Source organism: Trachypithecus francoisi, unplaced genomic scaffold (genome assembly GCF_009764315.1).
Source record: "Trachypithecus francoisi isolate TF-2019V2 unplaced genomic scaffold, Tfra_2.0 Lachesis_group15, whole genome shotgun sequence".
Classification (NCBI taxonomy): Eukaryota; Metazoa; Chordata; class Mammalia; order Primates; family Cercopithecidae; genus Trachypithecus; species Trachypithecus francoisi.
The window spans coordinates 15,615,230-15,637,052 of NW_022681460.1; the positions used below are offsets into that span (position 1 = coordinate 15,615,230).

At 38.1% G+C, this 21,823-nt stretch overlaps 1 protein-coding gene across 4 annotated transcripts in view; it reads right to left on the reverse strand.

Moving 5' to 3' along the window:
- Positions 1–21,823, reverse strand: part of FRK (fyn related Src family tyrosine kinase) — a 120,069-nt gene that overhangs the window by 14,999 nt on the left and 83,247 nt on the right. For all 4 annotated transcript variants that reach the window (XM_033234353.1, XM_033234352.1, XM_033234355.1 and 1 more), the window contains 2 exons: positions 4,079–4,242; positions 3,048–3,216 (listed from right to left, as the gene is read on the reverse strand). In XM_033234353.1, coding sequence (XP_033090244.1) covers positions 3,048–3,216; positions 4,079–4,242 — 333 coding nt within the window. The remainder of the gene's footprint in view (positions 1–3,047; positions 3,217–4,078; positions 4,243–21,823) is intronic.

A 21,823-nucleotide genomic window follows, 5' to 3' on the forward strand; every position in this document is an offset into this window, starting at 1 on the left:
TCAACACAGTGGGGATTCCCCCCACTACCACCCAAAAAATATAAGCTTCCAGTGATAGCAGCAATTATGATCACCATACAGAAAATGAAGATGGGCACGGTGGCTCATGTCTGTGATCCCAGAACTTTGGGATGCCAAGGCAGGCGATCACTTGAGGTCAGGAGTTAGGAGACCAGCCTGGCCAACATGGTGAAACCATGTCTCTACTAAAAATACAAAAATTAGCCAGACGTAGTGTCAGGTGCCTATAATCCCAGTTACTCGGGAGGCTGAGGCAGGAGAATCACTTGGAGGCAGAAGAATCACTTGAACCCAGGAGGTAGAGGTTACAGTGAGCTGAGATCATGTCATTGCACTCCAGCCTGGGAAAAAAAAAAAGACAAGAAAAGAAAAAAAAAGAAAAGAAAAAGAATATTATATATACAATATATATTTATGTTACTGAAATTTCTATGTTGTGTGGCCATCAGATTCAAGCAATGTAGGACACTCAAACTCATTCCCAAATCAGACTATGCACAAGAACTGAAATCACAGTAGGTCAGAAGCCTCTTCAGGTGAAGACTGTTTCAGAGCACTCCTTCATGGCCATGCTGGTTATAGCTCACCAGCTGCAGAGTAAAGGAAGCCCAATCTCAACTCAGCTAGTAATGTAACATTAAATATTAATTTTTTCCTGTCAAAGCTACTGTAGGAGTTCATTTCAGGCTCATCTTTACTGCGTAGTAGCCTGCTAAGCAATAAATAGCTGCTAAGACTGATTAATGGCCCCAGTGAAGTGAAGACATTTAACCAATCACAAAAGCTGTTTGTGGCTATTACACTGTAAATCAATAATAATTATTCCTGTTGGAGAGAAAGCTATCTTTTTTTTTTTTAATATGAGAAATCTGACTTTTTTGTTGTCTTTTGACTTCCCAAAGGGCTTCCTTAGAGAACAGTGTTAGGAAGGCTAGCTAGCTGCCTCTTCTTAAAAAGAATTATTAGGTTGGACAATAAAGTTTAGCCACCATTTATTAACAAGATTAGGGTTTAAAAGCATATACACACAGTGATTGTGAAAATCTCAGGTGCTAGAATGGAATGTCCTCACCTGGAGCACTCATATAGCATCTGGCCACTTAAAAGTGCCTGTCTCTTGCGTCATCTGGCAGATGAAAATGCTGAAACTGAATCCCTGCACTAGTAAATTTGCACTTCAGTGGACACATCTGTCAGCAGCCCCATGGAGGCTAATATTTATTAAGTACTTGCTGCATATACTTTACGTACATTGGCTCCATTTGTCCTCAGAAAACCCTAGAAAGTAGGAACTATTATGCTTCCCACTTCCAGATGAGAAGATTCCAAAAGGTTAAAAAATGGTCCAAAGTCACAGAGGGCAGAGCCAGGTTTAAACGCAGATTTATGTTATGTCAAATTTGACACTATTAACTTGTCACACCGGAGGATCCCAACATTTTCAGTTCATGGACCTTAGTGTCTCCATGACTTGTTTCATGAGGTCTCCAAGTGAAAAACAAAAAAAAAACAAAACTAACAGTTCTTTTGATGACTGGGTTAGATCCAAACAAGTTAAGAAGTATTTATCCTAACAATGTAACAGCCATTTGAAAAAGTAACACAGGTAAATTGAAAGGAAAAGACAATTTTTCATTTAATTCTTAACTACAAGTGCTTACTAAAGTGATATATGGGATTCCTGGGACATTGCGCAACTTCTCCAATCTTAGAATCAGATGGAGCACGGCTACCCCCATTTTCTGGTCCGTATTGATTTTTGTGTGGATTTTGCATTTGACCATAGCAACCATCAAAAGCCCAGCTTTACAAAGATACAATGTCAACAAAACAAATGTTGTTTTAAAGTTGAAACCATGAACTACTTAAAGGTAGCAGCTTGTACAATATTCAGGATATTAACTTCAAAACTTTTAAGTATTTCACAGCACTCCTGTGAATTCACCGTGGTGCCCTCAAGAGCCTTGGCACACAGTTTGGGAACCATAGTGTTACCCTATCCTGCCAGCAATCAAATCCCAAGTGCTCAAGTTCTGCCACCAGACCTCTAAGAATTACCAAACCTCTAAGAATTCTGGGCTAGGTAAATAATGCAGGTCTCCCAGAAAACTACAATCTAGCCTATGTTGATTATTCTTACCTCTGTTACAAAGGTACATATGAGGTTACTACAGCAATGTTGCACTTTTATAGACTGTCACTTCCATGGGGTGTGATGCAATAGTAATAGATGTGAGTTCAAATCCCAGCTATGCCATTTACTGACTTTTTCATTATTATAATAATAGTTTTTATCCATCACTTACTGTAAACCAGGTGCTATACAAAGCATTTCCACTAATGACCTAATTTATCTTCTTGGCTGGCCTTATTATTACTTCTGTTTTACAAATGACAAAACTGAAGCATACAGTTCAAAACTTTGCTCAAGATCACATAACTAGAAAGTATTTGGGAAGTTACTTAGTCTCTCTTTTAAATAGAGGGAATAAAGCCTGGCTGAATAAATACTGATTTCAGTATCATTTTACTTGCCATCACAGGAAAAAGGAAGACGGTAGGGAAAAAAATGTTCCTACATTTTCAAATACAAGTTTCCTTAGATGGACCATTTTGCCTTTGAACCATAGAAAATTAATACTTTTAGAAATAGTTGTTTCCTGAATAGTATCAAGATTCCTTCTGATTTTTTAAATATTTTCAGTTAAGTCAGTATCTGTTAACTAAGGCTAAGAACAAAATGGGAAGAAGGACATTGGAAGACTGAATCCTAACTCCAGAGAAGAGATGAGTTGTCAGACTCTCCAATCAGCAATATTTTAAGATGCAGTTGAACCAGGAAGTGTGCTCTTGTTTTTATATTTTAATGCCTTATCCATAGGTTGGGGTCACCTGGGCTAGAGAGAATGACCACAACACCTGCTTGCTGCCAGTATTAGCCACCCCATGACCTCTTAGATATTTACAGTGTTAAATTGAGCTCATAAAAATCAATATATGCCATTTAACCTTTATTGTTCTCGCACCTGGTTTTAATGTTTTCACTGCTACTGGAGTGGTATTGTTCCACAGACCTTCCCATACTTCGCCGAACTGACCAGATCCCAATCGCTTCAGAAGCTGTATGGAGTTGCGGTCTATCTCCCACTGGTCCACGGTTTTATATGATAAATCAAATGGAGCTGGGACCTGGATCTGTTCCACAGAATAATAAGAGCAATTGTTAAAAAAAAAAAGGGGGGGGGGAATATTTAATATTATTTTGTTGAAAATAATAGTCTAGGTACTTTTAAATAAAACTTTTTTAAAACAAAATATTGTAAACTGTATTATTATTGCTCAAAAACAAAAAGTATGGTGGGAGAATCTGCATTGTTAACTCTTCAAATTGATCTTCCAAATCTTGGGAAGTCAGACACCTTCTTGTCAACCTGTCTGATCCCATACCTAATGCCATCGTCACTCAGGTCTGGAATGACTTCTCTGTCCCTCTTGACCTAGCTAAATCCTCTCGGTTTCAAGGTCCAGTTGAAGTTTCATCTCACCCACAAATCCTTCCCAAACTCTTTGGCTATAGTTTTATTATATGTATCATTTATTTTGCATAATTAAATGTTTTATATTTTTCAAACTCATTTTTTCATTTCTTTCTTTGTTCATTCATTTATTTACTCATTCATTTAGTAAGTAAAATTGTTTTAAGCATTGACTAGGTGCTTTTCTATAAACAAAACAAGCAAGACCCCTGCCCTCCAAGAACTCATATTCTAGTTTACCACCTGCCCTATGGTCTCTGTGGCAGCTTCTAAACTCTGCTGTTATGGCACAAAAGAATCCAAAGAAAACTCATATATGAATGAGCATCTGCGCAAATAAAACTTATTTACAAAAACAAGCATACGTCAGTGTGAGCTCATGGGCCATGGTTTGCCTATACCTGCCTCAGGTAATAAAATGACAATTCTTTTCCCGAACTGATATTCCATGAAAAATACTCAGATATCTGAAGGAAAAAAGTTAACTTCAATAAGCAAACACAGCTTGAAAGCATTTTCACCTTTAAGCATGGTTTCCCCAGCTTGACACACAGGCCGTCACTCGTCTTGGTGTAGTGGCTCACAAATTCGTTCAGTGTTGAAAAGGTTCTTCTCCGGGTGAGAAAAAAGCCCCCTTCATCCAGTCTTCTAATTCTGTAGTGTTTTACAACTCCTCCATCTAAAACTGGAACCCAAAATAATTCCTGTTAATAAACTTCTTGCTAAAGCCAAGCAGATTTATTTACTTTGTGGTGACATTTTCAATGCATAAAATGAAATATACATAAAATTATATGTATTTCTCAACTTCGTCTCAGAAAAGATTTAAGAAAGTTTCCAGAGGATATAGAACAAAAGAGAGAGTGTGAGAACTGGGAAATAATACTGAAGGAAATATAAAAATAAAGGGGTGAGGCTAGCACTAAAAGAATCCATGCTTCAAAGCCTAGTATCCTTGATTAAAACAAGCCATAAAATTGACTCTATCACTCTAGCAATGCAAAGAAGGAAACCTTACCATTTTGAAGAATCACAGTATCCATAAGATAAAATCATGAAAGGTTTTTAGGAACAGTTTGACTCTTCCTGGTGCAGAGACCAGGGAGAAATTTCTCCCATGAAATCCTATAATGTGGCAATGGAAATAAACAGTGTGCTCAATACCATCTTACAATAATGCAAGGAATTCCACAGGACTGTTCATTATATCGTACCTCAATGCAGGCTGGTAACAGAATGTCCTAACACAGTTCAATAAAAGCAATTCCACAGAGCCTAAAATAATGCAATCCACACATGCAATGTTCCAGCAGTATTGCTTAATCCAAGGGTGAGTCCCGTAGGATCTACAGGAATAACTAGACTGTGTTATTTTTATCTAGTCTGACTTGCAGTGGTTATTTTGTTACTCTTGCCACCCACCTACCATTGACCCTTCTTCTGTTAACAGCACCCCCAATTTTCCTCAGAGAATTGTTGCTTCTCTAAAAGCGTGTGGTCCAGAGGGACCTGATAGCCACCTGGAACCAAAAAAGACATACTTAGTGCAATAAGAGCCAAGGAACCCCAGTTCCAGGACTTGATAGTTCCAGAAAGACAGGAAGAGTTTTGTTGGTGCGGCTGCTGTTTTGGTTTTGGTGTACTGATGGGAGTTTGGAGCTACTGGCAGAACCCTGGCCTCTAGGCAGGAAGCAAGTTTGCCTTAGAAGAGCAGCAGCCTAGTGGGAGGCAGTCTTGATTTGGAAAGTGAAGCTTAATCCCAGGAGCCAGTCAAGCCTGGCTTTTCAGCTACAAGAGTCAATTAACTACCTTTTTGGTGAAACTATTTTGAATAGGGATTTCTGCACTTACATTCAAAATATTGACTAACGCACTTTGTACCTATGCTTTCACTTAGCAAAGTTATTGATAAGTATTGGGCAGCATTTACCACTAGAATGTTCTTCTGCATTCCTTGCTAAATATAGAACTTTATGCTTCAATGAGTAGTCAGGCTGGTGCAACGGTCTTATGAAAGGAAAGAAGACATCCCACTTCCCATATGGAGATTTACTGAGGGCATGCCAATAGCTAGGACAAAAAAACAATTTTTTTTTTTTCAAAAAAAGGAACTGGCACACACCAGAAAAGCTAAAATGAAAAAAGACAGCATTAACAAGGAAGTGGAGTGACTTCCCACACACAGTTGATGGAAGAGTAATTTTTACCACCACTTTGGAAAACCGTTTTTCCTTATCTACTAGAGTTGAACATAGTCATACAGGTAATACAGTAATTCCACACCTAAGCATAAAATCAATAAAAGTGCACAATATATTCACCAAAGCATGTGTTTAACAATGTTTTTAGTTGCCTGATTTGTAAGGGTCTAAACCTGGAAACAATCCAAATGTCCATCAACCAATAAATAGAACTATCCAAATGTCTATCAACTAATAAACAATTGAATTAGCTAAAAAACTGTCATCTGGTTGAATGCAGACTTGTAAATAACAACTGCAGCTACACACAACAATATGAATGAATCTCGCAAACTCAAATATACAGTCTCATTAATAAAAAGCAAGGCTGAGCTGGGCTCAGTGGTGTCTCACACCTTTAGTCACAGTATTTTGGGAGGTTGAGATGGAAGAATTGCTTGAGGCCAGGAGTGCAAGGCCAGTCTGGGCAATGGTAGCAGACCCTGTCTCAACAAAAAATAATAATAAAAATAATTGTTTTTAAATTAACCACTATTGGTGGCACACGCCTGTAGTCACAGCTACTTGGGAGGCTGAGGCAGGAGGATCATTTCAGCCCAGAAGGTCAAGGCTGCAGTGAGTTAGGAATGATTGCGCCACTATACTCCAGTCCAGCCTGGTCAACAGAACAAGACTGTCTCTAAAATAAATAAATAAATAAATAAATAAATAACAAAAACAAGCAAAACTATTGACTGGGATGTTAACCTTATTCTGTTTCATAACTTGGTGCTGGTTACCTGGGTGTATTCACTTTGTACTCACCAAACTAAACTCTTACCAATTGTGCATTTTTATTATGTGTATCACACTTCAATTTAAAATAATACTTTTAAAATGTTGGTGTTTTGCTTCTGTTTATGAGCAAATGGGACATCAAGTCTCCAAACTGCTATATTACGGTTCATGCTGCATTATTTCAGTATCGAAGGTTATCAAAGTAAATGTCACCTAATTTTCACCTTGGATATAAAAATACTCAGTAATATACACGTAGAATATTAACTTTAAGCAAATAAGTGTTCTAGTAAGGACTGTGAGAAACCTGGCTACAAAATGCCCTCCTAAATAACTGAGTTGACTTGCAGTATAGGAGTATTTGCTATAAGCCAGAAATATGCAGGGAAATATCAAACAAAAATCAAGACTTTAGGTGTACAACAGTGAATATGAAAGTAACCTTTCTTTTTTTTTTTTTTTGAGACAGAGTCTGGCTCTGTCGCCCAGGCTGGAGTGCAGTGGCACGATCTGGGCTCACTGCAAGCTCCGCCTCCCGCGTTCACGCCATTCTCCTGCCTCAGCCTCCTGAGTAGCTGGGACTACAGACGCCCGCCACACGCCTGGCTAATTTTTTGTATTTTTAGTAGAGACGGGGTTTCACCATGTTAGCCAGGATGGTCTTGATTTCCTGACTTCGTGATCCGCCCGCCTCGGCCTCCCAAAGTGCTGGGATTACAGGCGTGAGCCACCGCGCCTGGCCTTTCTAACACAACATCAACCACAGTAATGCCACCAATACAGCAGACAAGCACAACGAATAATAAAAGCATACACTTTTCATGTTCTTCCCAGTAGTCTTTAATTTGTAGTCTGTGAGAATAACACTCCCCTGTCCCTAGATGAAAGCTCCAGCAAAGTTTTTTTGCCCACTTTTAGGTATTAGACAGTCTTATTTCCACTTAAAATCACAAACACAGTCTCAATTCAAGCCTAGATGCCCAGTCCCAGATGATAACCAAAACACTCTACTGCTACGTGATCAGGTGTCAAATCTTCTCTCCTTCCCCAGCTCAGGCCCGCTTCAGGCCAAAAGGCAGCAGTGGAAACATGGTATGGGAGGTTTCCTCTCTGTTTCTCTACTACAGCTGCTTCCCCACTTTTCCTTCCCAGCTGGGTTCTGAGCATTCAGGCTAAGAGCAAAGAGAAGAGGGAGTAAAGATGAGAAGGCCACACTCAGTCGACTTCCCACTCTGAGCCTGCTGGCAGAAACTCAAGCTGACTCCTCTCTGGGACACTCATGCAGGGCCTTTGGGGCTTCCCCATCTCTAAAGGAACCCTCACTGCAGTTGCTAAGATGCAGACATTTCTAGGATGCCTGCACCCGGTCGCCTCTCAGCTTCTGTTTCCTGGGCAGTTCTCCCACCACATTGTCCCTTACAGGTCTCCTCTTATCCTCCAGCAGAAGCTTTCTTGGGCAAAACCCAAAACTCCTCCAGACCGTCCATCTACAGTGTCGTGGCACTTTTGCTCATTAGGAGACCCACTTATGGTCCTAAGATAATATTTACACATCCCTTGCCCTGACAATTAGCAGGAGGAAACAGAGGCTGGTGCCCTAAGTCACCTCTATCCTACTTCCATAGGTTGCTTTAGCCTTCTCAACCTGAGTCAGGCACCTGTGTTCTATCCTTCCAACTGCAGAGGATGGAGAGTTAGCCCTCAGAGTGGTCTTCCTGAAGCACCCTCTCATTAGGTTTGGGGTCCCATTCATTAGCCCAGGAATACAGGGGGGCCCATAGAGTGCCAACAGCTTTCTTCAAAAGCAAAATGCCATCAGCAAATTCTTCCTCCATTCCACTCCATATATCCTTTCTAAATTATTAACAAGCTGAGAGATCCAAGAGCAGCCATACTTATCTTTGACTGATTCCCTTGTCAGCTGCATGGAGATCTGACTTAGAAATTTTACTTCTATTGTGTCTTCATAACCTCAATCAAAAACTCAATTTTAACATTGTTATATTCACATGTATTGACCCCAACACCATGCTAAGCATTATTTTACATCATTTTGTTGTAATCTTATAACAGTTATATAAGGTAGTTATTAGGTCCATTTTATTTCTCATAAAAGTGAGTAGATGGCACTGCCAGAATTCAACTTGGGGCCTTGTGACTCTAAGATGCTTTATAACCAGCAGATTTCACATAGCAGATCTAAATGTCTAATAAGACACACCTCCAGTTCATGACAATAATATTATGTCATCTGTATTCAGGAAAATGTTTTACTTTCAGCAGCGATATTATTCATTCATTTTAATATTTTCCGTTACATTAAAATACAAAAGGCAAGAGTCCATTTAGTTCCTTCAAGAGCAATATCATTTTCTTAAACTTTTTTGTGTTTCGGGAACACATCCTTGTACTCTGATTTGTCAAGAAGCTACCATTCCTACTGGCTATGACTCTTAGGCCAGCGTTAATTGCCCTATATAATCATCATCAAATAAAGGACTTCTATTAGGATATAGAACTTAGCTCATAATATATTCCTGAAGCTGGAAACCATCATTCTCAGCAAACTAACACAAGAACAGAAAACCAAGCACTGCATGTTCTCACTCATAAGCAGGAGTTGCACAATGAGAACACATGAACACAGGGAGGGGAACATCACACACTGGGGCCTGCTGAGGGATGGGGGATTAAGGGTGGGATAGCATTAGGAGAAATACTGAATGTAGACGATGGGTTGATAGGTGCAGCAAAACACCATGGCACGTGTATACTTACATAACAAATCTGCACATTCTGCACATGTATCCCAGAACTTAAAGTATAATTTTTAAAAATTAAAAAAAAAAAAAAAAAGCCAACAAAGGGCCGACATGGTGGCTCATGCCTGTAATCCCAGCGCTTTGGGAGGCTGAGGCAGGCAGATCACTTGACGACAGGAGTTCAAGACCAGCCTGGCCAACATGGCGAAACCCTGTCTCTACTAAAAATACAAAAAATTAGCCGAGTGTGGTGGCATGTGCCTGTAATCCCAGCTATTCAGGAGGCTGAGGCAGGAGAATTGCTTGAACCTGGGAGGCAGAGGTTGCAGTGAGCCAAGACTGCGCCACTGCACTTTAGCCTGGGCAACAGAGTGAGACTCAGTCTTGGAAGAAAAAAAAAAGTCAACAAAAAGTCAAAGACAGCTGTAAACAGTATCATGTTAGTCTCAATTCATTTCTCCAAAAAGTTATAAAAATATAAGAAGTAGAAGGATATCTAAATATAAAATATACTTGCTATTTATATAAAGTCTTGGTCTAAATGTTCAAGTCTTGGCATCTATCAAAAAGAGAAGTCCATAAATTAAAGCTGAGATGTCTAGCAAGCCAATAGATCTATAATTGGAAATGATGGGAAGCAATAAAAAGAATGTCCCTTTTATAAACAAGATGAACCATCTACTAGTTCCAAATGGAAATGGACTACATGGAAATTAAACACAAACTTACAAATTTGTAGTGCACCACAAAAGATCTAATCGTCTCCAAGCTAGAGACTAAAGTCAATGGATGGCAGAGGGGTTAAAGTGTGCTTTGAGATTTTCTGAATAAGGGATGCAAATCACAGTGATAAATATGGCTTTGGAAATTGCTACTGATTATATAAAGAAAGCCTAAATAAATGTTTGCCAGATCTTTATGATGCAGGTTTAAATTCTCAACAGTAAAACCCAATGCTTGGCTTTAGCACCTAGAGTTTTCAAGCACAAAGAGAGGTATTTTGTTTAACGGAAAAAGCAACAGACTGGGAAATGGCAGACCCAGGTTACAATTAATTAGTATATAACCAAAAACATGCCAGTCTCATGGGCCTTGATTTCTTTATTATTAAAATAAAAGAGTAGGCTTTGTAAAGAATCTCCAAATTTCCAAATGTTCCCATCTTAGCATTCAAAGATTTCTGATGACCATTGCTTTCTCTCCCTAAATTCTGATCTGTTTGTGTAGTCCTTTTGTAAAACTTTAGTAATTCTTACCTTGGAGCTTTTGAACCCCATTTGAATGCTTTTCCTGTGAATCTTCTAGAAGCTGGCCCCTTCCTTTCCTTTCAATTTAAATCCTCAGAGCCAGCCTTCTCTATCCACCTGAGCTCATCCTTTCTATCACATAAACCTGTTTAATTGTGATGGTATTTATCACAGTAGAATTATCTCTGTGAGGGCAGGGGCTCTGCTGTCTTCATCCACTAAAGAGAGTTTGGCACAGAGTAATAACTAACATAAACATCTACTGAATGAATGAATGATATCACTAACTCTTGGATTTTAAGTGAAATATAAATTTCTGAGATGTCTGCTGCAATATTAAATAGGTAATTATAGCAGTACTTTTGGGACTTACAAGACTTCCCTGGAATCTTATTTTAAAATGGCAAAAAAAAAAAAAAAAAAACCTCAGGATATAAACACTACTAGAGAATAGTCAGTCAAGTCAATATCTAATTTCTTGATTTTTAAACTATAATGCAGAAATTTTTTTTCATCTTTTACTGGCATCATGAGCATTTATATGTGGTTTCTTCAAGTTTTCAATCTGAACAAAACTGGAAGGTATGTATTATTTAAAAATAAGACCACAAAAGCTACATCAGGGAAATTCAATACATTGTAGTCAGGATGAAGGCACTTTTAATATTACATATATTCATAAATACTCAAATAGAGAATGCAAACTATTTTTTAAAAGTATTTTCATTTGTTAGTGGTGAGTTCATATGCTTGCAAATTGTCGTTCTTAATGAAGGTTGAATTCACGTGTTTCAGAACTAGAGCGAAATGAATTTTCCATTCCTTTTCTGGCTTGTGATCTTTATTATTGAACCAAGCCTATTCCAATTCCTACAGACTATAAGTGAATGCTTGTGCCATTCTTTCTGTGAAATACTATGAGTTCATACTTGTTAAGTATTTTAGTATTTCAACTGCAAAAAAATATATAAGATTAACTAAAATAAACTGGAACCATCCATCAAAAAAGTTGCTGGCATTGTGATTGAACTGAGTTAAAAGATCAAAGATCTTGAGTTTACATGCTGTTTGACCTAGGGAGAAATGTTTCACCTGTCAACTGATTAATCTAGCAGAACATGTCGAAGAATTAGGACAGATTGCGGAGATGCAGGTAACTATGTATGAGGAGTACAATAAATGTTGGTTGCATGTTGAAAGAACTCAGCTATTCTGCATGTTAACTTCTATATGGACTATACCACAGGTCACCTGATTATTTGGCAACCCTCATATCCAGAGTAACTGATTCAGGAGAGATCTAGATGGGGTCTGATGATTTCCGTCCTATTTGCCAAACCCAAATGCATTTATGTAATATATAGTTGGTGACAGATATAGAAGCCCAGCTTTCTTCTAACATGGTAAGGTCTTATTTTGCAGTCCTTTCATAAAACTTAAGTAATTCTCACCTTGGAGCTTTTGAGGTAGAAAAGTGTTTTCTCTGTCACTATATAAGGAATGCTGTGAGATTTTATCATAAAGCACTTTCAAAGAACTCTGCCCCAATTCTATCACACGTGTAACATATTATTCAGAACATATTAAACAATTATGAAATTCAGGATATTCCAAAATTAGATTTTTAAAAGACAGTAGTTCCAGAAATTAAGTCTGGAATATAACATAAACACAAAGTCAGAGGCTGTGTCTGCAAGACACAAAGACGTGGAGTCGGCTCAGTGAAAAATGTTGGTATAACAATTAGTTTGGTGTTTTACAGAAAAAAAATGGTTGATTGTGCAGATTTTTGTTTTTCAGCTGGTCTTCTGGCATCATCTGGGCATAGCCTTATTCCTACTGACTGATAATAATCTCTTCCCATACTGAGTAAAACAATATGACTTCATTGATTGAGCAATGGAATGAAAATCAAGAACTCACTCCCCTAATCTTATTCTGCCAGTGATTTGTTCTTTGACCTTAGGCAAGGAATTTCATTTCAGTTTCCTTATCTAGAAAATGAGAATAATGATCTTATCTATATACTCCCACAGGGATAGTTTGAGTGTCATTGTTCACAAAGGATGATAGATATTTCTAATGTACAATATGTGAATACTGTATCACAATATCAGTATTGTCAAATAGCATTGTCAACAAAAGACAGGCAGTTCCACAGTAACATTTTCTACTCCTTACAGAGTAATGGCAACTTAACATAGTGGCCATCAAGCATATTAAGCTAAGAAATTGCTATTAATTCTGTGTGGAAAAACTCCTGGCATTTGTAAACTCCTGTTTATTTGGTTTGTTTTTAGATTTGTTTATTCTTTGCAAAACCATTACGAAGACAACCATGATGATTCTCCCTACACCACTGCCTCAGAAATCATGCTAAGATAGCTCTACACCAATAAGTGAATAACATTAATTGATTTGTTATGTTGTATCTCTCATTAAAACACAATTCAAGACACATGCTCATTTTACACTGAATTCTCTTCTACAGCAAATAGAGTAGGATTCCAGCACGAGTTATTTTGAGAGAAGAAAGTACATCTGTCTAAATTATTAAAGTGGCATCATGTAGAAGAGTTGTTCTCTCCTTCCCTGGGGAAAAATATCCACTAAGACTAAAGAGAAAAAACACAGCTGTTTCATTTTATCCATACAACTCAACCTGTGGGTCTCAAAGGGCACTCAGCTCCCAACCACGAAAATTCTGTGTGCTGCGGACATTGGTCAGTAAGTTTTGCTGTTAAACTGTGGATTGAATTAGATGATGATCCGTTAAGAAAGTGTCTATATTAGTTGACTCAAGAGCTTACCAAAAAAGCTTTTTGAGGATACATCTGATAGCTCCCAGGTCCTAGGGTCTGTCAGGGTTGTTATTAGTCAAGAAGCCCAGCTGAGGTTACTTTACAGTTAGAGGCAACAATCAACAACTTTTGTAGGCAAAAATTCACTACCTCTTCCATATGGAATAGCATAGAAATTGTCAGCCTGAACCATATATTGGTTCAAATACTGATCACATTTTTTAAGAAAAATTAGTCTTATTCTAAAGACCCCAACAATCCAACCCCTTATGGAAATAAACCAACTCCCTATTAAGGAGTTGGCTGGCTACTAAGTGTTCAGTACATAATGTCAATTTTATTGTTTATATATTCGGTATGTAAAGCAGATGAGTACCTCTTTAACAATATATAATTGGAACATTCAATATTTTGTCAGCTAATTTAATTGAAAATTACAATTTCCCATGAAAAGTACAATTTCCCTTGAAAATAGCATTTGCAGCATCTGATATTGCAGGGAAATGTTCAAAGAAATAACTTGACTCTTTATTCCTCTCGAGACTCTAACTCTTCACTTGGTATTATATATGCAATAAATCACCAGGAATTAACACACTTGGATTATATTATCTCAGTTTCCTACAGAAAATCTCTCAGTGGGTAAAGATATAATGAGACATGAGACCCAGTGTATCTACTTTTCAAAACTTACTCTAAGGAAATAATCTATTTACATGCATTTATTTAGTTATATCCCTACCTTGTTCTAAAAATGTTTGAAGGATTGCATAGACTATAAAATGCCTCAAAATATAATAAAATTTAAAATAAATAGATGAAGGAAATAAGACAAAAGGTAAATAAACAGACGGTGATTCCAGGAACTTGGCTAGTATGCTTTACATAGATCTCTTCAGATGCCAATCCATGTTCAAGCGATGTGGGCCAGATTTGGCACTGTGCCTTTCTAGCGCTCATAGTAAAGAAGTAAACACATTCAGAGACCTAATTCCATGAAGAAAATATTAATCAACTATTAATCAAAACACATACACACACAACTACAATCATGTACCAAATAAAGACGCTTCAGTCAACAACAGCCTGCATAAGTGATGGCAGTTCCATAAGATTACGGTAGAGCTGAAAAATGCTATTGCCTGGTGACCTCGTTGTGCTATCAGTTGTAGCACAATGCACTATTACGTGTTTGTGGTGTTGTTGGTGTACATTAACCTACTTTGCTGCCTGCCATATAAAAGTATAGCACATACAATTGTTTACAGTATATAATATATGGTCATGATAATTAACAACTATGTTACTGGTTTATGTATTTACTATGCTATACTTGTTGTTATTATTTGAGAGTGTACTCTATCAGCCTGGGCAACACAGTGAGATCTTATCTTTACAAAAAATGAACAAAATTAGCTGAGTGTGGTGGCACATGCCTGTAGTCCCAGCTACTCAGGAGGATGAAATGGAAGGATCATCTGAGCCCAAGGAGGTCGAGGCTGCAGTGAGCCATGATCACACCACTGTACTCTAGCTTGGACAACAGAGTGAGACTCTGTCTCAAAAAAAAACATGCAAAACAAACAAACAGAGAGTATACTCTTTCCACTTATAAAACAATTTAACTGTAAAACAGCCTCAGGTAAGTTCTTCAGGAGCATTCCAGAAGAATGCATTGTTATCATAGGAGATGACAGCTCCATGGGTGTTACTGCCCCTAAAGACCTCCAGTAGAACAAGGTGTGGACGTGGGAGACAGTAATATTGATGATCTTGACCCTGTCTAGTCCAAGGGTCACGTATGTGTTTGTGCCTTTGTTTTTGACAAAAAAGTTTAAAAAGTAAAAAATGGAATAACTTTAAAATAGAAAAAATCTTATAAAGACCCAACAAAGGAGAATATTTTTGTAGAGCTGTAAAATGTGTCTATGTTTTAAGCTGTGTTATTACAAACTAGTCAAAATATTATTTAAAATTTAAAAATGTATAATGTAAATAGTTACAGTAAGCTAAAGTTTATTTACTATTGAAAAATGAAAATTTTTTTAATAAATTTAATGTAGTCTAACTGTACAATATTTATCATAAAGTACAATAACTTCACAGGCCTTCACAGTAACATCACAGGCCTTCACTGACTCACCCAGAGTCCTGCAACTTGAGTCCTGCAAGTTACATTGATGGCAAGTGGCCTATACAGGTGTAACATTTCTAGTAATTTTATTTTATTTTATTTTATTTTATTTTATTTTATTTTATTTTTTGAGGCGGAGTCTCGCTCTGTCGCCCGGACTGGAGTGCAGTGGCCAGATCTCAGCTCACTGCAAGCTCCGCCTCCCGGGTTTACGCCATTCTCCTGCCTCAGCCTCCCGAGTAGCTGGGACTACAGGCGCCCGCCACCTCGCCCGGCTAGTTTTTGTATTTTTAGTAGAGACGGGGTTTCACCGTGTTAGCCAGGATGGTCTTGATCTCCTGACCTCGTGATCCGCCCATCTCGGCCTCCCAAAGTGCTGGGATTACAGGCTTGAGCCACCGCGCCCGGCCATTTCTAGTAATTTTAAACCATGTTGTTACTGTGTCTTTTATATGTTTCGATGTAAATACGCAAATACTATTGTGTTATAGTTGCCTACAGTATTCAGTATAGTGACATGCTGTACAGGTTTGTAGCCTAGGAGCAATAGGCTGTACCACAGAGCCTAAGTGTGTAGTAGGCTATGGCATCTAGGTTTGTATAAGTACACTTGGTGATGTTCACACAACAATGGACTCACCTAATGACACATTTCTCAGAACAGATCCTGGTTGTTAAGTCATGCATGACTGTATTTCTGATATTAAAATGAAAGAGAAATTTATCACATATGTCCTCATAACGAAAACACAGAAAATACAATGAGTAATATCATCATTAACATTCTTAATAGTAAATACACCAAGAGACGAGCACGGTGGCTCACACCTATAATCCCAGCACTTTGGGAGGCCGAGGCGGGCGGATCACGAGGTCAGGAGATCAAGACCATCCTGGCTAACACGGTAAAACCCCGTCTCTACTAAAAATACAAAAAAATTGGCCAGGAGAGGTGGCGGGCGCCTGCAGTCCCAGCTACTCCGGAGGCTGAGGCAGGAGAATGGCGCGAGCCCAGGAGGCGCAGCTTGCAGTGAGCCGAGATGGCGCCACTGCAGTCCAGCCTGGGCGACAGAGCGAGACTCCGTCTCAAAAAAAAAAAAAAGTAAATATACCAGTACATTGCAAAGAACTGACTCTTATAATGTCCGTTAATATGGACCAGTTACCAACAGGGAATTCAATAAAGGCATTTGTATGGGAAACTCCAACAACGCAGTTCGCCACCCAGAAGAGGAAAAGCAATTTGCACAAGAATGTTCACTGCAGTATTTTTCTTGAATTAAATGACTGTTAAAATGTAGTAAATCTGAAAATTGAGAGTTGGTTTTTAAAATTATACAATTGTAAAAATTATCTAGTGGCAAGAAAAATATGTAAAATGTATTAAGTGAAATGGTGGGCTACAAAATTAAGAGAATATCATATGGAAACATGAGGATACATCTGGCAGCTCACATGTCCTGGAGCCCTTTACTGCTAAAGGAATCCAGCTGAGGTTCCTTGTGGAAACCATAATTGCATATGAGTAAAGATGATTAAATTTGCCAACATGAAAATAATTGTGTCAGATTGGCAGATTTGTGGATGTTTTATTCCCTCTGCTTTCCAAACCAACTGTAATAATGTTATACTGCCTTTAAAATAAAAACACACACATAATGCTTTCAGCTTTTTTAGAAAAGCAGTATGAGAATTAACAACCTAAAGACAATGTCTGCACATTTTGCTGAAGACACTGTCTGGTGTGATACTTGATGGTCTTTACATAAAGACCTCATGAACTCATTTCTCTTTGAACTTAATGCTTAAAATTATAATGTGTCTCCCCATATATATAAGCCAGTGAGATGCACGATGGGTTTCCCTTTTTGCCTTATCTGCCAGAGAACCTCTGGCTAAACTGATTTCTAAACTGTGATAATTATCTTCTATTAGAGGCTCAGCAGGATCTATTTCTCTGTTCTTTTTCATTGATTTTGTCTTTTTTATGTTTAGCTATATTTTATATTATGTTTCAGCATTATACGCTGACTTAAAACCTTTTAGAGATATATGGAAATACATGCACAAATGAAAAGATAATCAAATGACATGGCACACTTATTAAACATAAGAAAGAATTTCTAATGAACTGAATTGCCCAACAATAAAATAGGCTGATTCTCCGGGATTTTTGTTTATGGGAGGTTTGAAGCTTCGAATTATGAGAGATTCCTCAGCAAAGACAAAACTGCAGTAGACTAGACATTCTTCACAACTTCTCTTATTCTATTAATGAAAAGAAATGGAGAGAAAAGAATATGATATGGAAACTATCAGAAATTTTAAAGATGATTTAATTTTTGTTATTTTCCTGATGAGAAAAACAAAGTCTAGAGGTCTGAAGTACACTGTTAGTTGTTTTCAGGGCCGGAATCTAAGTCTAGCCATATGAGTGATAGTAGAAACAACAGAAACCTTTAACCACTAATTTCCTATTTCTTGATCAAAGAAAAAAGGTAATAACTTATTATTTTCTCAGTAGGATATTATATGTTCCAAAGTTTTCTGAGTGAAATCTTTCCCTTCTCTCTCAAAACTCTGCTAAAACTCTCAAAAAGCCTTCCCCATAATGAGGGAAAATCTCGGTACTCAATTCCTCTTCTTTTTCCCCCACCCAATTTCAGTAATAAGTAGACATGCTGAACAGGGTAAACATGAAAGTCATACAGAAAGGTAACAAACGGTAATTAAAATACTTTGAAATCAATTTTTGTCTCCTTTGGAAATATAAAGGAGTATTTTTTGTATTAGCTAATTTATTTTCACAGCAGATTATTGTATTTCATTTTTTCACCTTGTTTCTACATAGGCAAGACAACTATTGGTAATTTGATAATTATTAATTCTCATTTCTACAAGCAGATAACTCTCTTTCTTGGAAATTTCATATTTAATGAGGACCCATGATATAAGATGTTCCTACTGTTTATTTCAGACAAGGATTAGACAAAGGTTACTGTGATTGTTACTTTTATGTGGCAACTTGACTGAGCTAAGAAATACCTTCATAGCTGGCGAAGTGTTATTTCTGGGAGTATCTGTGAAGATGTCTCCAGAAAAGATTAGCATTTGAATTAGTAAAGAAGATCTTCCCTCACCAACGTGGGCCAGCATCCTACAATCCACTGAGGCCCTGAATAGAACAAAAAAGGCAGGACGGGCAACTTCACTCTCTCTGGTGGACATCCATCTTTTCCCGCACTTCCACGTCAGAGCTACTGGTTCTCAAGCCTTTGGGTTCTAAGACTCACACCATTGGCTCTCCCAGTTCTCAGGCCTTCAGAGGCCTCTGACTGAATAATTACACCACAGCCAGCCTTCCTGGGTTTCCACCTTGTCGATGGCAGATCATGGGACTTCTCAGCCTCCACAATTTTGTGAGCCAATTCCCATAATAAATTTCCACATATATATACTTTACTAATTCTGTTTCTCTAGAGAACCCTGACTAATACAATTAAAGAGGATAGACTCTGTTTACTTTTATTTGTCATTGTTTGGTGAAAATGTAGGTCAGGTCACGTACAAGTAAACACTTCACATAAAGACAAACCACCCCTTAGTTGCAGCCTGCACGTTGAAGGCTGGCTAATCATCTTCCTAATGACCCTTACTCATTCAGGGGTGAACCAGGTGAACAACTGTGAATTACGCAGTCCTATCCATCACTATTCCTAGAAAAACAGTTCAAAGTACACATTCCAACGAGAGGTGGGTTAACAGCGCCATCTTTCAGTGTAAAACATAGCATTCTTTATGAGTAATAATAAAAGCGATTGAAGCCTGGTGGGGTGGTTCATGCCTGTAATCTCAGCACTTTGGGAGGCTGAAGTGGGTGGATCACTTGAGGTCAGGAGTATGAGATCAGCTTAGCCAATATGGTGAAACCCCATCTCTACTAAAAATACAAAATTTAGCCAGGCATGGTGGCATGGACCTTTAATCCCAGCTACTAGGGAGCTGAGGCACAAGAATTGCTTGAACATGGGAGGGGAAGGTTGCAGTGAGCCAGGATTGCACCACTGCACTCCAGCCCGGGCAATAGAGTGAGACTCTATCTCAAAAGAAACAAAAAAATTTTATTGAATTTGTATTGAGCACCTGACCTAAGCAAGCACTGTGCTAAGTGCTTTTTTATGTAATATTTTGTCTAATCCTCATAACAACCTGATTGAGTTTACAGTGGAGCAAACTAGTTTATGAAGAGATCAAGTAATTTGTCCCAGGATACAGAGCAAATAACTATGTGTGCTATAGTTCAAAACCAGGTAATGGGACTCTGAAGCCCACACTCTTAATCCCTACATGTCTCCCTCTGTTGTCAACCAGCAAGTACTTTTAGGCAGCTATCACAAGGCACTGCTCACAGCTCCAAAAGCAAGTAACCTTGGAGCTACTATTTAACAAGATGATGATAATGCTTTGGATAAGGTCTATTCCACAACTGACACCCCTTAAAGGGAAATACTAGGTTGCACATTACCTTCTTATAGTATTTTTCTCCATCTAATACCACGACTCCATTTTCCTTAGTCTTACAGATACAAACCAAAATTTCAATTCACATTATCTTATGCCCCAAGTGTCCTCCCCATCTTGACTCCTCTCTCTCAGTGAATGGCACCACTATTCTGAAACCCAGACATTAAAGCTGGATTCCTGTCTCCTGCCTTCTTACCTCTGACTCGGCATTATACTCTATCCATTTGTCCTCTGCACTACCACCACCTTGCTGTTTCTCTGCCTAGAATGTTTCAGTGGCTCATAGTCTGTTTTCCATGTCTCCAGTCTCACTGTCCATCTTCCAGTCACCAACATCATCTTTCTAAAATGCAAATCTGACCTTGTTACTGTCCCCTTTAAAGCTCTTCAAGTGTTTCCCTACTGCCTAAAGTTCAAACCCCATAACAGAATTCTCCACTGCATCTTATCCTCAGGGTTTAAACGTTTGTTTGTTGCTCCCTGAATGTACTATGGTATTTTCTATCTCTGTGCATTTTCACAAACTGTTAAAGTAGAATATCATTCTATTTACATATTACGGGGTAATTCATTTTTCAAGGCCCAGCTCACGCACTTCCTCCTTTATTAAACCACCTGGTGTAAGCAAGCAGAGTAGCGCACTTTGTCTTTAGTATCCATTGTGTATCTACCTCTGTTATTGAATTCATTCCACATCATTGCTTATATAATTACCCCGTACTTCTCCTACTGGACTTTGAGTCATTTGATTGTAGAGACCATGCCTTCTTTATTATCCTAGTACTTAGCATGCAATTTTCAAATCAGCATTATCATTCTCATCAACATCATGACTAATATTTATTGAACTCTTATTGTATGTCAAACATGGTGCCAAGACCTTCACATACATTATCTCAGTGAATTCTCACATCAGTCCTGATATGGGGAAGTGAAGCTGAGATGGCTTAAACAGTTTGTTCAAGACCACTCAACTATTAAGTGACAGAGCTGAGACTGAAACCCAAATAGTTTGATGTCTGTACTCTGCAACCTATTGACTCAATAAGAGTTCTCAGCACATGTTTGATGGATAGGTAGATAAACAAATGGATGCACTAATAATGAATCTACAGAAGTAAGTCCCAAGCAGAACATGGCCTGTTCCATGAGTTTTGATGTTTATTCCTCTTGTTTTTTTTGTTTTTTCCTGAAATCTCAGTTGAAATATTCTATACCTGTTTCCCTCTCCCATTCATACAAAGTCTAAGGGGAGATATAAAAAACAAAAACAAACAAACAAAAAAACTCCAATAGCTTCTGAATTAGACTTTGAATCACATGATCAGTATCCACTTCTGTTGTGAACTTACTAAAGCTCAGTGAATGAATCTGACCTACTTTTTGAAACAAATTTGTTTTGATGTGCAGATTAGGTGATAATTTAGAGATCTTCATTGGAAGCTCACAGAGCATTTTTCTATCGCAATTCAAGAAAGCTTCAATAAGCACATCCTTGTGGGTGGAATACCATCTGACGATTATAATGACATCATCCTGAGCCTTGTACTTGAAAGGCGCATGGTGGGCGTGGTGTCACAGACAGCTGGATTGGAAATGAGATCAGCTACTTACATGCAAATCAATTAACTCATCTTCTCTAAGCCTGTTTCCTCACTGTGAAGCTGAAAAGAATATTCCCTGTAGGATCATGATGAAGATTCTAATAAATACACCTACATCAGGGTGAGCGTTCCATGCATAGTAACTACTGTTACTTGTTTCCAAAACCCCATACAAATGGCATTACTAAGCCAGGCCCTTTCATAAGCTCTCTTTGG